Source organism: Mesoplodon densirostris, chromosome 1, assembly GCF_025265405.1.
Source record: "Mesoplodon densirostris isolate mMesDen1 chromosome 1, mMesDen1 primary haplotype, whole genome shotgun sequence".
NCBI lineage: Eukaryota > Metazoa > Chordata > Mammalia > Artiodactyla > Ziphiidae > Mesoplodon > Mesoplodon densirostris.
Window position 1 is genome coordinate 217,323,823 of NC_082661.1, and position 16,521 is coordinate 217,340,343.

General features: G+C 37.7%; 1 protein-coding gene across 3 annotated transcripts in view; it reads right to left on the bottom strand.

Moving 5' to 3' along the window:
* The window catches only part of UNC5C (unc-5 netrin receptor C), a 406,146-nt gene that overhangs the window by 134,204 nt on the left and 255,421 nt on the right, over positions 1-16,521 (bottom strand). For all 3 annotated transcript variants that reach the window (XM_060115244.1, XM_060115238.1, XM_060115249.1), the window contains exon 3: positions 2,920-3,063. In XM_060115244.1, coding sequence (XP_059971227.1) covers positions 2,920-3,063 — 144 coding nt within the window. The remainder of the gene's footprint in view (positions 1-2,919; positions 3,064-16,521) is intronic.

Sequence of the window (16,521 nt, forward strand, 5' to 3'; positions counted from 1 at the left end):
AGGCTCCAGAGCGCAGGCTCAGCAGCTGTGGCGCACGGGTCCAGCTGCTCCGCGGCATGTGGGATCTTCCCGGACCAGGGCTCGAACCAATGTTCCCTGCATTGGCAGGCAGACTCTCAATCACTGAGCCACCAGGGAAGCCCTTTATAATGGTTTTAATTCAACAAAATTTATTAAACATCTTTGATGTTCTAGGTGTTGTGCTAAGTACTGAAGATATACAGTTAAGCAAATCTGAATTAAGCAAAACTGATCTCAGAGAACTCGCTGGCATGAAACACAGACATTACGACAAGTGAATATAATTCAAAGGAGACAAGCCTGTATTAAGAGGATGGACGAACTGCTCTGAAAGGTTTGAGAAAGGAACACCTATCATTCTGGAGACTGATGAGGCAGGAATGACTTCACTAAGGACAACTGAAAGAAATCCTTCCACAGGCTCAGGCCTTTTGAATCATTCTCTCCTTTCTTTGTCTCACGTCCCACATCTAACCTCTCAAAGAAAAGCTACTACCTCTGCCTTTAAATATATCTAGAATCCAGGTCTCACTGCGCCACAGCTTCTAATCTATGTACCCTAACATCTCCCACATCCACAGCCTCGTAACTGGTCTCCCTGCTTCTACTCTTGCTTCTCATGGTCTATTCTCAACACAGCATCAGGTGTTCTGCTAAAATGGAAGTCGTGTCATGAATTCCTCTGCTGAAAACATTCCGAAGTTCTCATTTCATACTGTGGACCAAAGGTGGTACACCCACAGGGCCTAGGCCATCTCCACACTGCCCTCCTGTCCATACCTTTCTCAGCTCACCTAGGGGTCTACTCTCGCTCACTCTCTTCCAGCCACTCTGGCTAATTCGATCTTCTTGGTACCCGCCAGCACACTCCTGCCTCAGGGCATCTGTACTTATGCCACTTGCTGTCCCCTCTGCCTGACTTCCTCTCTCCCTTCTTTCAGGTTTCTTCAACTGTCAACTTCTTCTGGAGGCCTTCCCTGACCACCCTCCCCAGCACAACATACCCCCTTTTCCCACTTATCTTTCTTCATAGCACTTAACATCTGCTCTGTCTCTGATTATTTATTTCATACAGAGTGTGCCCTTGCTCACCAGACATAAGCCTCCTGAGGGGAGGGATCATTATATGTTTTGATTCTGGCTCCATACCCAATACCTACAATTGTCCCAAGAACAGAGTAACTGCTTACTAAATATTTGTTGAATAAATGAGTTTTTACAAATAATGAAAGGAAGTAAGAGAAAGGTGAAGCCCTTCAGTATGAACAATAGCTGGAAAGTATAGAAATGGAAGTATTTCTAATCTAGTGTGACTCGATTGGAGACATTCTTTGTGGTCAGAGCTGGAAATTTAGGTTACCTTATGTAAACAATGAAATATGGTTGTTATGGGCTGAAATGTGTACCCCCCACCAAAATTCACATGTTGAAATCCTAGCCCTTAGTACCTCAGAATGTGACTTTATTTGGAGATATGGCCTTTAAAGAGGTGATTAAGTTAAAATGAGGCCATTAAGGCCATACTGGTAGCCTTAAACAATATGACTGGCATCCTTATGAGAAGAGAGATTTGGATGTGGACAGTTACAGAAGGAAGACAGTATGAAGACATGGAGAAGATGACCATGTACAAGCCAAGGAGAGAGGCCTCAGAAGAAGCCAATACTTCCAGCACCTTGATCTTGGACTTCTAGTTTCCAGAACTGTGAGAAAATAAATTTCTGTTGTTTAAGCCACCAGTCGGTGGAATTTTGTTATGGCAGCCCTAGCAAACTAATACAGTGATATGTACCATTGTTAGAAATTTTGACTTTATCTCACGAGCCACTATAAAAATGTACCAGAGATGGAGGTGAGCTGAGCTGAGACCTGAGTTTTAGGAATCTTCTGAAATCTTGCATTTGTGGTAATATGGAGGAAGGATTAGAAAAGGGAAAAGACTCGAGTCGTGGAGACTAACCGGGAAGTGTTTGCAACGGTTGGGATCTAGATCAAGCAGAAGGGAAGGAAGAGGCGAGAATAGAATTGGGGGAAGCACCAGAGCCAAAATTGTTGGGACTTAGTGACATATTACAGGTAAGGGACATTGACATCAATGCAAATTGAAATTTAGTAAAATACAGACATGCAAAGGAATTCAGATAATAAAATTTACATGGGTTTCAGTGGTCTCATACTTGAGAAAATTTCTCAGTATGGAACCTAAAGACAGATTAAAGCAGCATTCATGCCGCTCAAGGTGTGAATAGTACTCGTTGGGAAAAGGGTCTGCAGAAAGAGCTGCAGACTACATTTCCTCCTTGGGGATAATATGCACATTAGCATATTAAGGAATCTGGCAAGTTTTGCAATGAAGAAACCTCTTTAACTTTGTCCAAAAAAAAAGGTATTTCCCACATTTATTGATTATGGAACCTTTTGTGTGTGTGTGAGGCACCTTTTAACCTCTCCCTCAACACAAATACTCTAGAAATTAACACAGTTTGGAAAATAGTGGTGTATTCTGATGCACTAGAACAGTTCTAAAATAAACAGAGAAACTCTGTCTGGGTAATTTCTATTTCTAATAGCAAAACTAGTCAACACTGTCCTAACAAATTGGCAGAATAAACTCATGAAAGGAATATAGTTGGTTTTCCCATAGCCTAATTACTACCAGATTAAAAAAGAAAATTCAATCTTTTGAAAGTAGCACGAATTCTTTCACACCCATAAAGGAAAATTACTCAGTGCTTGAAACAAAATAAAATGATATTCTGGTGACCTAAAGGGAAAGTGTAGCTCAAATTCAGAAATCTAGGAGCAATTTTTAACCAGGGTTCTTTGACACTAGAGCACTTATGGTCTAAATTTTCCATCAGTTTCTGGAATCCACAGTGTCCCTGCACTATGACTCACATGCAATGCGCACGTAGGCCTTCCGGCTCTTGGTGGTACCCGCCGAGCTCCAGGCTACACACTGGCACCAGTAATCTTCAGGCCCAAAGAGTTCTTCCACTTGCTGGCGTGAAATCTCAATGCTTACTTCCCGGACAATGAGACCTGCCAAGGCAAAGGAAGATTTAAGTCAGGAGAAGACTTGTATTAACAAAATACAAAACACCATACATATATTTTTCCTCCAGTGATCCTTCTTGATGCCATAGACCAACATACTAGATATTGCCTCTTATCTCCTCTGATTTTCCTCTGGATCCAGTTACTTGTCCACACTTTTTTCATTCTCTTATTTGCTATTTCAAATCTTCTGGATTCACCAGATAATGAAAGTGGAGTTGGTCTATCACTCCACAGAATTACACCTTTCCTGTTATAGCATAACACTGACCCTCCACCAAGGTATCTTCCTCTGTGTATTGAAACAGTAACTTGAATTTAACATCTTCTAAGGATTCTATCTTAATTATACAGGTTGTGAGTAAGATACCCATATGCTGTACACAGCTTTACAGTAACTAAGTCTACCTAAATCTTTACATGAAATGAGAGAGAATGACCTGAAACTATAATCATAAGTATATAAATTGTCAATATATATATTTATATGCACAAATATGTGTATCAGTTTTTATTACATGACCTAGTACTTTATAAATATGTGGTGATTTTTTAAAACTAAGTCATTTTAAACAGCTTTGTTTATTATTAAGGCACATTGTTTTTCTTAAAAGAAATACTAGCCTTAGTTAACAAACCTCTGCTGTTCTATCCAAAGAATGTATGACTTTAAGGTTTTCATGAGTAATGTTTTGAAAGCCCAACTGTTTCTCTATAAAACAATGTAACCAAATCCTGTTAAAAATAAAGTGGCTTCTAGTTAAAATGCTCAAATAATTGGAATTTATTTCGCAGTATTATGTAATCCTAAAATAACAAAAATTGAACTAAAAATCTGGGATTATCATTTTAGGGGTATTCATCCTGCAATATGCCTCTTTGAAAGAGCAAGAAGGATTATCTGAACAATATATGTGGGCAACTGCCAGTTCTCTTGCACATACTTCCAGCATGGAGTGTCTATTGAGAGAACTGGCAGGGGCACCATTTAGGGAGTAGGAGAATTTGCTCTGGGTCAAGTATGAGCACAGTAAGAAAAGTTAAATGTATTACTCTGTACTGTTTATTCATTCATTCATCCATTCACCAAGTATCTACTGAGTATCAATTATGTAGAACATATTGCACTAGGTACTTGTGAAACTCTGATGAGTAAAATAGTCATTGCCCTCCATGAACTTTTATTTTTGTGAGGAGGATACATAAAAGGCTCCAACATGAGTCAGGTTGATTAAATCCTATGGGGAGAGGGACAGGGCACATGGGAAGAAGTAGGAAAGGGAAGGAGGAGACTGAGAACCCAGGAGAAGACAACTGAGCACTGGACACAGAGAATACTAGCATGAGATGAAACTAGAGACAAGAAAGGGACCACTTTATATACATTCTTGTAAACCCGCAGTTCTCAAAGTATGGCCCACAAAACAGCTTTATCAACATCACTTAGGAACTTGTTGAAAATGCAAATTCCTGGGCTCCACTCCAGACTCAGTGAACAAGAAAAATTGAGAGTTTGGCCCAGCAATATTTTAACAAGCCCTCCAAGAATTCTGATGCATGCTACAGTTTGAGAACCACTGTTGTACACCATGTTTAGGATCTGGGATTTCTTTCTGAGAACCAAGTGTTTTAAGCAAGAAGATGACATAATCAGATGAGAATTTAAAAATATACATATATAAATATATATACTATATATATGATATAATGATATGTACAAGACATAAAGTTTAACTAGTTCCTAAAAGTTATGATATTTTAAAATGTTTGATCACAACTTCTTGGTATAAGTAACATGAAAGAGGTGTCATCTGGAGAGCCTAAAAAGGGGTATTCCAGTACTTACCCTCAAATCTAGGACATGTTCATATGGGTAAAAGCACTCAGGGAAATTAACAACCACCCAACAATAGTAGGTGCTGACCCATTGGGGGATAAACAATTCTTCCTATCACAAGCTGATGGGAGTTGAGTCACAGAACAACTAAGTCCTTAGGTCCACTTGTGAGTCCCTGAACTGGAATGAAGCCCAGGAAAGTGGGTTTGATAAGCCCAAGGCACGGCAAAATCCTGATGGGGCAACTCTATTTACAAAAGTTTATTAAGTATTATTTTAACATTTTGGAAATTAGTAACTTTTTTTTTTTTTTCTGTACGCGGGCCTCTCACTGCTGTGGCCTCTCCCGTTGCGGAGCACAGGCTCCGGACACACAGGCTCCGCGGCCATGGCTCGCGGGCCCAGCCGCTCCGCGGCATGTGGGATCTTCCGGGATCGGGGCACGAACCCGTGTCCCCTGCATCGGCAGGCGGACTCTCAACCACTGCGCCACCATGGAAGCCCAGTAACGTTTTTATGTTTATAGAATGATCAGTTTAAAAAGAATTTTCAAGTAACTGGCATATCCCAATCCCTCACCCTTCTATGAAAAGATTACTATATTATTTTAGCCAATGTCCAACCAATAAAACAAGTCTCCACAGTAAAAAACCAACTTATTAACAAATAACACTAATTTCCTTCCTTTTTCCTGGTCCTTGCTTGGGCCTTTCAGTTTCCTGTCTCATTGTAATTGTTCTCATTTTTCTGATATCTAGAAATCTGTGCAAAGGTGGGGCAGAGCTTTCCCTCCTCTCCTGCCTCCTTTCTTTTTACTCCACTCTCTGGTGTTTAATACTTTTGTCTGTTTTACTTGTTTATACCTTCTCTGTTCATGCAGAAAGTCAGTTACTGGAAACGAAACTCTTCCTCTAAAGGTTGCTGCAGTCACCAAAAGGTGGATAAGCCTGCAGTATTTCCTTAGCACTATAATGGTTCTTTCCAAAATGTAGAGCAGCAACAAACGGGCTCAGGATAGTAAAACCGCATACAAATATTTTGTGTCCCAAGATGATAACTTCAGGTTTCATTCCCCGCCCCGCCCCCCGCCACCTTTTACTTAAAGCAATTACAGGAAACCTAATTAAATGCTAGGAGAACTTCATGAGGGCCACTGTATCCTTTTGCCCTAAGAGGCTCATGGATGTTTCTACTGAGCACAAATCTAAATCCTTTTAAGAAGCCACAGACCCACCTGCTACAGGGATTATTCATCATATGAATGTTCTGAATTGTGTGGCCCAGGCTCCCCATGGGCACAGGAGTCAAGCACACACCGATTTTTGTCTTCAGCTTCACAGATGCCCCATCCAGGAGGAGATGGATTCATTACAGCTCTGTACACTGGACATGCCACAGGCCCAAAGTTTACACTCCAACGTGTGGTCAACATCACCAGAACCAGAAAAAACTGGAGCATGAAGTTATCTAAACACTTACATTTTAGAATTCTCTAGACTTAGCTGCATTATTCAGACTCTGAGTTACTCGGTTACATATCATCTTTTCATTACCATAGGTAAGTTCGTTATCTGTGACATTTTGTTCATCAAACCAGAGGCTAGTGGTTTGGCTAAAAGTAGGTAATATCCTTTTTCTTTGAAAGTGCAATTTCCAATCTGCTTGAAGTCTTGAGATGGAAAAAGCAACCTGCCTTGAAATTTGAAATGCCATCAGCATTACTTCCAAGCAGGTTGCTTTGAAGAGCATTTGGGAACTTGAAATTGGTTTCAGGGTATTTAAGGGTGGGGGGAAATGCTTCGGTCTACAGGATTTACTCAAATACAAATGTGTATTTTTCATCCTGTCTGATAACGTCAAAGATTTCCCATCACTGTTCTTCCTTTAAGAGCGGCATCTCAAGGATGCATGCTGTTTGAAGTTTGCAGTGATTTGCTTTTATAATAGGAATCGTTGTGGTTTGGGATCCAGAGTGCAGCAAAGTAATTAGCATACTTTACCAAGAAGTCTTATAATGAGCATGAACATGTACTTGTTAATAGGGAGTTTCACATGATTTTAGAAATTCAGATGCAAATGCCACCTTCTGATTGGATCTTTGTGAGGCTATACGTGAATTTGGCAATAAAATCTGGTAATTGACATTTATTCCTTATCTTTAGCATAAATTTAACTTAATAATAGTCAAGCACCACAAATAGTGTCTTTCTAGAGATTATTATAATGTGATCAAAAATCCATGATTAATCCTGTTGCATAATTATTTAAAACAATATCCACATATTTCCCCAGAAATGTAATCTGCAGTGCTGTCAACAAATATTAGAAGTCCACTAATGTCAAAAATTATGTTGTTCCAGAAATATAAAGATGTATAAAATATCACATCCAGCCTTGTGCTATTTATTTATCATGTTTATTAGGTGATACTCAAAAATCATGCATTATCTTAAAGATTTTTTAAATATGCTCATCAAATCTGCATCTTCTAATACCCCATGTATGTTTCACTAAAAAGCATCCTCACCTCATGTTAGACTTAAGTATTATGTGTGCCTGAGTTTCATTTCTCATTCCTCCCAATTACTTTATCTTTCATACACAAAGGGAAGTTTTGAGACACCATGTTGTGCAGACCTGGCAATTCTATTTCTTCCAGCACTCTCCCTATTGGAAGAAGAGCTGCAAAGGTGACTCTACCAAATCTCATTACAGTATATTCAAAGTTAGTACACAGATTGGTGGGAAATGCACAGAGCTGCAGGGAAGGATGTTCTGGAATATATTACATTTTATTGAATTAGTGTGGTCTCTTTTTCATGCTTTTTTCCAGAACTTAACCCTATTAGTTTTCACTAATATCTAAAATATGAAACATATCAGCTCAAGATGTCTTAATATAAATTTAACCACACAAAATGCTATCATTGTTTAAAAGGATGTCATACCATAAAAAACCTGATTGTTATTTTAGCAACTTATAACTCTTACTAAGATAATCAAAATATGAAAACTCAAAAGGTAGAACTTTATAATTAAGACATTGTTTTATGTTACATGAAGTCATTTGACAATCTTTAAAGTACATCAGGAAAAGAAGACACTGTAAACGCAAAATTTACCAACTTCTCTCTGAAATGTTTTCCTTGAATTTTTAATATAATATTTAATATATAAACAGTCCATCTAATTAACTAAAATTATTTTGTGTAATTGGGAATTGCAACTTACCAGTGTATTTGATTTATTACGAGTATAATTTTGTTAAAGTTACATTTACTATCTTTGTGATCAAGATGAATTTACCTAAAAGTCAAGGAATAACATGGCTGGGACTGAGTGGTTCAAGAGATTTGCTTGGAAGCATTTCATACCTAGGCCATTGACTTGATTACCTTTTATGTGATAGTTTCTAGTCATTTGGTTCTGGTTTGGCATTCTGTGTCCAATGGGGATTTGTGTTTTGTTTTGTTATATTTTTGTTTTGTCTAGAGCTGAGAAAAAATTATTCATTGGATTATGTTTCTGGAGTGGGAAGACATCTAGTGCTTCTAGAAAGCTATATGACAACCATAGATAAATGTAGTCTTCCCCCCTGAAACTTGAAAATTTAATTGCAAGATGATATTAAAATAGAATGACAAATGATACTTACCCTGACAATGCTAACACTGTTTTTCCCTTTTCTTTTTAGGAGTGTCAGGTTTTAGATGTTACGGGAGAACCAGTGCTCCTACTTTTGATTTGACTTTCTAACCCCATCAAACCTAGGGCTGTAAGTATGAAGGATAATTGGAGTGGTGGGTATACGAAATATTTTCTCTTACTTATAGAGTTGTATGAATGAGTTGACAGAAATTAATCTTACCAGCTTTGGCCCATCATGTAATTCCAATTCTTGACTTTGGTGATGAAAAACCTATTGAATCTCTGTTCCAAGAAGCCTTTCTGAGACCAAAATGGGAACTAAAATGCTTTCTGTAATTAATCTCTTCTCATATGTCAATGTTCTTTAGAATATAAAGAAGCTATTCTGTGAAAACATGATGATGGCAATGTGTTCAGTCTGGAAGGACACAAAGAACATTCCACTGAGAAAGCAAACATATTACTCATCTAAATATTTTTCCTAAAACATCTAACAGTATATATATTTGAATGTATATTCCAACATTTCTCTTTAAAAGTATAATTCTTAATCATTATTTAAATCTAACTACATGCATTCCTTTCTGTCCCTATTTCAAGTAATCTGTTAGTAATTTCAATAGAAGTAATTTTAACAAAATTTTTAAAAAAGATTCTTATCAATAAGGGTGAGGAATAATAACATGTTATTGTAGATTAGTTAACTGTGGACTTATGAATTATAGACCTTACTATTACTTTTGTCCAGTCATTCATTCAATAGGTATTTGTTGAGACTCTACTATGTGCCCCGCACTCTTCTATGTGCTGAGGACACAGTGGTAAAGAAGATAGATAAGGATTCTATCCTCCTATGGGTTACATTCTATTGTGCAGCTTGTTCTTGAGCAACTGTTTCCGGCATAGTAGTTTCCAAGGTGAGCATAGAGATGAAATGCTTATGGATCCCTTTTTCAGAAGTTTACTGTCTGATACTAGAGATAAAAATAGTAGCTTACTGAGTAAAGGGGCTCTGTCATATGCACTGTATATCCATCAGTATAGTAATTGGCACAAATGTTTGTCTAGTTAATGTAAGTTAAATGAATGAATGATTTGTTTGTTAGAGCTATAATACAAAGTAGTGTTAAATCCAAGCTATAGGTAAATTTAATTGTAACTCAGAACAGTAAAGGTAACCAGTATTTATTGAACATCTACCATGGGTCTCAGTTAATCTGCATAATAATCCTTGGGATTAATATTGTTACACCTCTAATACAGGTAAGGCGTTGAGGTCAGAATTTAAACAATTGTTCACACAGCTAATAACTACTGAAATCAGGATTTAGATCCACATTAGTCTGAATCCAGTGTTCCTATTCCTTTCACTACACCAATATTCCTTAAACTGTATCTTTAAAAAGTGGTTTTTGCTCAAATAAGTTCGGGGATTTCTGCTTAATACAACTTTCTCTTAGAAACTCAGAGTGCCCATAATTATACTGAAGGCATTGGTCATAAGTTCTGACATAAAGAAGTAGGTTTAATTCGGACTGCCACCATTCCCCCCAAATTTATTAAACCCTAGAACCCTACAGACAACATAAACACAGAGCCCATTTCATCATGGCTTTCAATGTGGTTTTGTTTAGCATTCACCAGATGTTGATCTATTGAATAAAAGTAATCCATTGTCTGGAAAATTCTGAAAACCCCATAAAGAAAGCTATACTGAAATTGCTTTAGAAGGAGAGATCACGGGAAACCTGGGGAATGGAATATTTGAGTTTTAAGCTGAAGCATGGTTTGGGTTTATAAAAATTTAGAGAGGAATCAAAGACACTTGAGGAGAAGAGAACAGCAAGAAGCCAAAGGGCAGAGATGAAAAAGCATGGTGACCACCGTGCAGAGTAGTTTACATGAATTAAGTAAAGAAATAAGACCATGGAATTAGAAGAGAGATTCCTGGAGAGCCTTGTATGCAAGTGACAGAAGACTGCATTGTGGAGAAGGGAGCCTGTGAAAACTGTACAGTGGTGAAATGACATTTTAAAAAATGACATATCCTTTAGGAAGATTAATATGACTTTACTAGTAAGCAAGACTAATCTGATTTACTTAAATTGAATTTTACTAATTTTAATTTTAATTATCATTATAAATTTCTTTTCAGATCAATGATCTTACAAGTCATCAATCATAAGTGTTAAGAGCAATATTCTTGGTGACCCTCTGAAAACAGTCTGATAATAAAAATCAGGTACATATATTCAGAATAATAATTACTCATACTGTCAGGCTTTTATTTTTTTCTTATCCCAAATGATTTAGAAACAAGCATTAAGAGCCATCACTTCTGGAGTGACTGCCACTTACAACAGTTCATATGTAGGATATTGGGGACAGCTACTTGTTTATCTTAAAAGCAATACATTTCATATTCTTTAAAAAAATTTTTAAGTCAAACTATAAATGCTCATTTTTAAAAAATTCAAATCATCCAGACAATTATTATGACAACTGAGGGACTAGACAAATACTTGTCTAATACATAGCAACCCAGTGATTTATTTAGATAAGAGAATAAATTCCTGCTTTGTATATACTATCTGACTTCTGGAAAGTCTTAAATCCATCAAGCCGTGGTTTCCCACCTTGTAAAATAAAGTTAAGAATTTGTTCGTTCCATTGGTTTGTGAGGAAAGAAATGGAATAACAGCTACAAAAGTTCTTGAAATCTATAAAATTCCTTTTAAATATCCTATAAAATAGTAATTGAGAATAAAACTATATTCTGTTAACAAAATTACCATTGGAGGCACTAACATAGTTTTAAGGGAGGGCAAGGAGGGGAAGAACACCCTGACTGGAAATTGTATTAGTCACATACCCAGATGAGAAAGACATGGCTGGTTTGGGAAATTTTCAACAGAGTTGGGAGAGTTCAGTCTGGGTGGGGACGTGAACTGTCCAGGGCAATGCAGATGTGGCTATGATATTTAGAAATGAAATCTGAACAGCAGGAATAAGTTCTAGTGATTTGCCTTTAAGTTTCCTGTCCTTCAGCCAAATCACCCAGGACTTTACTCATCCCCTACGTCCCTACTATATTAAAGCACAGATAAAGTAAAGCTACCCTGATGGGATGAGTGAAGAGTCTACTGATTTCAGTAACGAAGAAGCTTGCACAGTTCACCCATTAGGAATTTCTTACATCCCTATCCCAGTTCCCCGGTGAGGCAGGGACACTAAGCAACTGAATAGAAATAACTAACTAGGGTAGTTCTGACTAATTTGGAGCAGAATAAGCAAACTTCCATCGTTTAGAGAAGATTTAAAATAGATAAACACAATCACGTTTTCTAGAGTCTTTCTTCACTTTCCAACTAGGATGTGAGCTCCATCAGGGTAGAAATTTTTGTGTGTTACCTGATGTTGCAGTGGCCTAGAATAATACCTGGTACATATTGTAGGCATACAATAAATACTTGTTGAATAAATGAAAGAATATTTCCCCCAGGACACTATGAGATACTTATTTAAAAGATATGTGATTGTGTTCCCTTAGATTTTAGAGGAAAGGAACTTTCAGTCATGATGGAAGTTGTACCTCCTATCCTAGCCAGAAAGACATAATCAAACACAGCTCTGATTTAAATTTTGAACATGTTTGGTATTCGCACTAAGAACAGGGAACAAAAAGTGGAGTTATTGTAATGCTTTTTAGAGCCTCCAAAATTGTTGGGCCTCCAGTAATAGCTGAGTGAAAAGAGATCAAATATCACTGAGAAGATCCTTTTTTCTTATCCTTTTAAAAGAGAATTCTAGTATACGAGAATGACTCAATTTACAAGAAGGAAAAAAATTTAACTTGTGAAATTCTAAGTAGAGATGAAAAATATTAGCATTTCATATTTTCAAGCCAGGAGTATGTACTGAACTCCTGCTGAAACAACAATTTTCAATTTTAACTTCATAGAGACTGAGAAATAACTATTTGTTCTGGTATTTCCAAAATATTTTATATATTCTGAGATCCCCGCCTCAAATCTTTCTTTTATTATTCCAAAGGGAAAGATGATGTAATAAAATAATGCCAATGAGTATAATGCACTTAAACTTTTTTCCTTTTTTTAAATGCAGAGAATGTCTCTTTGACCTTCTGCCGATTCTAAGTTACATATACTTAGTTTTTGATAAACATAAGGCTTTAGGTAGAATTCCAGAAGACAATACTGCAACATTATTTGCCAGTAAAACCTTATGTTTAATTCATCCTTGGCAATTAACTTAATTGAGAGTATGATCTTTGGGGAAGGACTTGGTTCAAATTCTAGTTCCTCAAATGACTAGATGTATGACCTTGGGAAAATTCCTCTACCTCACTAAATTGCACTTTCCTCAACAAGAAAATAGGAATTAAAATTCCTAACTCAATGGGTTATTTTAAGGATTAAATGAGGTGATACATGTAAAACTCTTAGCAGAGTAAGCCCTTAATACGATACTAACTAAGCGTAACTAATGTGATTTCAGAAGCTAAAATAGTTTATGCCATGCTGTGTACTACACAATACCCTTCATTTCAGAGCTTTACAAAATTAAAGTCTATGTTTCCATCACAGAAGTCTTCAGGGCAGATATTTTGTATGAGCTTTCTTAGTAATTCAGGCTACATCTATCTTCAACCTACATCTTCCCAACCATGGCTACCAGGGTCTCCAAGCAAGGAGAAGAGAGCACAGAGAGCTCACACCTGCTCTTAAAAGGCTTGGCTCTGAAGTTCAACATAGCTCACTCATAGCCCATGGGCTAGAAGTAATCACTTGGCCAAGCTGCACAGCAAGGAAGTGGGAATTGTAATATTCCTGTGTGCCCAGGAAGGAGAGAATACGACATAAATATTAGATGGCCTTCTACAATATAATTCAGTTTTCAAATATCCGAACGTGTGATTTTAATATTATGTCCCAAATGCTATAAAACAGCATAATTGGCTTATCATGTAAGAAAAAGATTTTCAAATAGTGCGCTTGCAGTTTTTCAAAATACTATTTCTAAAATAAATGTTGAAGAAATTGATGTGAAAATCTAGGTTATAATGTTTAGTTACTATTATAATTTTCTTTACAGTCCAACATCTTATTTTGATATTTTCACAAGAGATAGGAAAACTAAAACTTGAAATAATGTAAGAGTGATGCCTGATTCTGAATGTCGTGTGTAACTTGTAATGTCTTCATGTCCATTCTGCACTAGCACCACAAAGAAAAATAAAGAAGGAAAAATGATTGTCTCCCACCATGAGCTCCGATTTCCTAGATATTTGTGTAACTGTATAATACTGCCAACTGAACAAACAGCTTCAATCATGTCTGTTCATATCTCCAGGTAAAGTTTTGTTCTTTTCCTTTCTTTTATACATGTATTCCCTTCAAAGGATACATACCCTAGTGGATAAACAATCTCTATGGGAGAACAGGAAAGCTAGCTATTTAATATGTGCAGTTCAGTGTCATAAGGTGTGGAATCACAATAATTAATATTTTGTGATGATACACTAATAAAGATGACACTTGCATGATTAGCCGGGTTTTTAGAAAAAATTAGTAAAATGAAATTAATGGATAGGACTATTCAGTCTGAAGGATAGATACAACATACTGACAAACAAAACCGGGTTTCAGCATAAAGTGGGTATGTTATATAGACAGTATACATATGCACCAAATAATACTATGTATATTTACATGCATATCATTCATCTAGTATTTTCTTTTTACTTCCAAGTTGGAATGCATTTACTTCTTACCCTACAAGCCCATTTAGTCACATTTCTGTCAGATCCCACTTGCATATGCAGTGTTGAATAAATCCGTGGTTAATAAATGTCCTTGGAGGACTTCCCTGGTGGGGCAGTGGACACTGCAGGGGACACGGGTTCGAGCCCTGGTCCGGGAAGATCTCACATGCCGGGGAGCAACTAAGCCCGTGTGCCACAACTACTGAGCCTGCGCTCTAGAGCCCGTTAGCCACAACTACGGAAGCCCGCAGGCCTAGAGCCCGTGCTCCGCAACAAGAGAAGCCACCGCAATGAGAAGCCCGTGCACCGCAACGCAGAGTAGCCCCTGCTTGCCGCAACTAGAGAAAGCCCGCGCACAGCAACGAAGACCCAACGCTGCCAGAAATATAATTAATTAATTAATTAATTAAAATAAATTAAAATGTCCTTGGAAATATGTTTAGAGATAAATAGTAAACTGCTGTATCTCATCTTAAATGTATATTTTTACTCTCAGAATCTTAAAAGAAAGATAGCCTGAGTTATTACATACATATATGGAAAAAGGGAAATAATTACAGAACAATCATGTAAAAGGAGCCTGGTTTAATACTCTTGAATGGATATACTATAGACAAACAAGTAAAATGTTCTCATAACTGTTCACAAAATTTTGCTGCAAAGGAAATACTGAATGAGGATGGAGAGTCAGCCTTCCCATCATAGAGCTTTTGTCACGACTCCACAGGCTTAGGGCCCCAGCCCAGCCCCACAGCAGGCAGACCTGCAGGACACTCAGGATTCCAGGCCTCCTGGGCCCGCTCTCCCACAGGTACTGCTCTAGCTGACCACATGCAGGCTTCTAATTTGCAGCGAGATAGTCTGACAAGCAGGCTGGGAGGATAGCAGAGATGGAAACACAGGTCAAGTACAGATAAAATGATGTTCACCTTGAAAAACACAAATAAGACTTTTAGGTAATAATGTACAGGGATGTATCTATTGCAAAATGAGAACACAACCACCTCTTTCTCATTAATAATTTTCACTATCCTCTTCTGATTCTACCCCAACGTCTCTCCATAATCCAGTATCGGTACACTTCCTGCATCTATACTTAAATAATATAGATTTATGTTCCCTGCACATATCTCATATATCCCCACCCATCCCCCCAAAGCTGGTTTCAGGTTTGTTTTAAAAATATATCATGTGGGTGATCCCTTAGCAATACTTTGAAGTTCCATCCCCGTTAAAAGTGAAGAGGGCTCCAGTGTCCTAAGAAGAGAAATAATGACAGTGCATGGCTGTTATTTCATATGCTTCTGACTGTGAAATAAATGTGTTTAAAAAAATGAGAACACATAAGCCAAAGTCAGGCAAAACTACAGTTGAGAAGGTAAAAAGAAACACCTAAAATCTTGCCAAAGGTTCATGTTTTACGTAAAGCTGCAGCTGGGACTTCACAAAGGAAATCTCTGCACTTTTTATTTCTGGTTCAGAGGATTTACATGTTCTTTCTAATGATCTGGGCCTTCAGCACTGGGTAATGTCTCCCAGTCCCCAGCTTAGCACTCATGCAAAATTGAATCACTTCGGAGGCAGTTTAGTAGCTGCAGATGAATCTCAATGTGCAGGAAAAGGCATAATGGTTGTTTAGCACTTACTAGGAGAAGCTGAGGAAATCAGGGGGAAAAATCTATTGAACTTAAGCCATCTGGGAAGCCAACTGAGAGCAACTGCATTAACAATGTGTTTACATTCCCATTGTGTTGCTAGGCCAAGCAAAAAAGTGTGTGTGTGTGTGTGTGTGTGTGTGTGTAGAAGAAATTATGAAATGCAGCTCTTTTGGTTGTATTGGCTATTTCGACTTGGTTTTGGCAACTCTGTGGGGCAAGAATTTTCATGAGAAACGTAGCTGTGAGAATTTTTAGGTTTCCATGAGACAGGACAACTGTTAGAGCACGGAGGCTGGCAAGGATGCCGTGGCATGAGAAAACTGAGCGATACAAGAGCCTGGCTGCGCAGCTCTTTCCCTGCATCTGGCCCACAGTACAATGCAACAGATTGGGAGAGGCTTCAGAAAGCTGGTAAAGAACACGAGGAAATGCTTTCATTGCCAGCTACATGTATAGTTAACTTAGAAATACTGACTAAACGAGGAGAAATAGCCAGGTAAGTGCCTTCTCTTTCA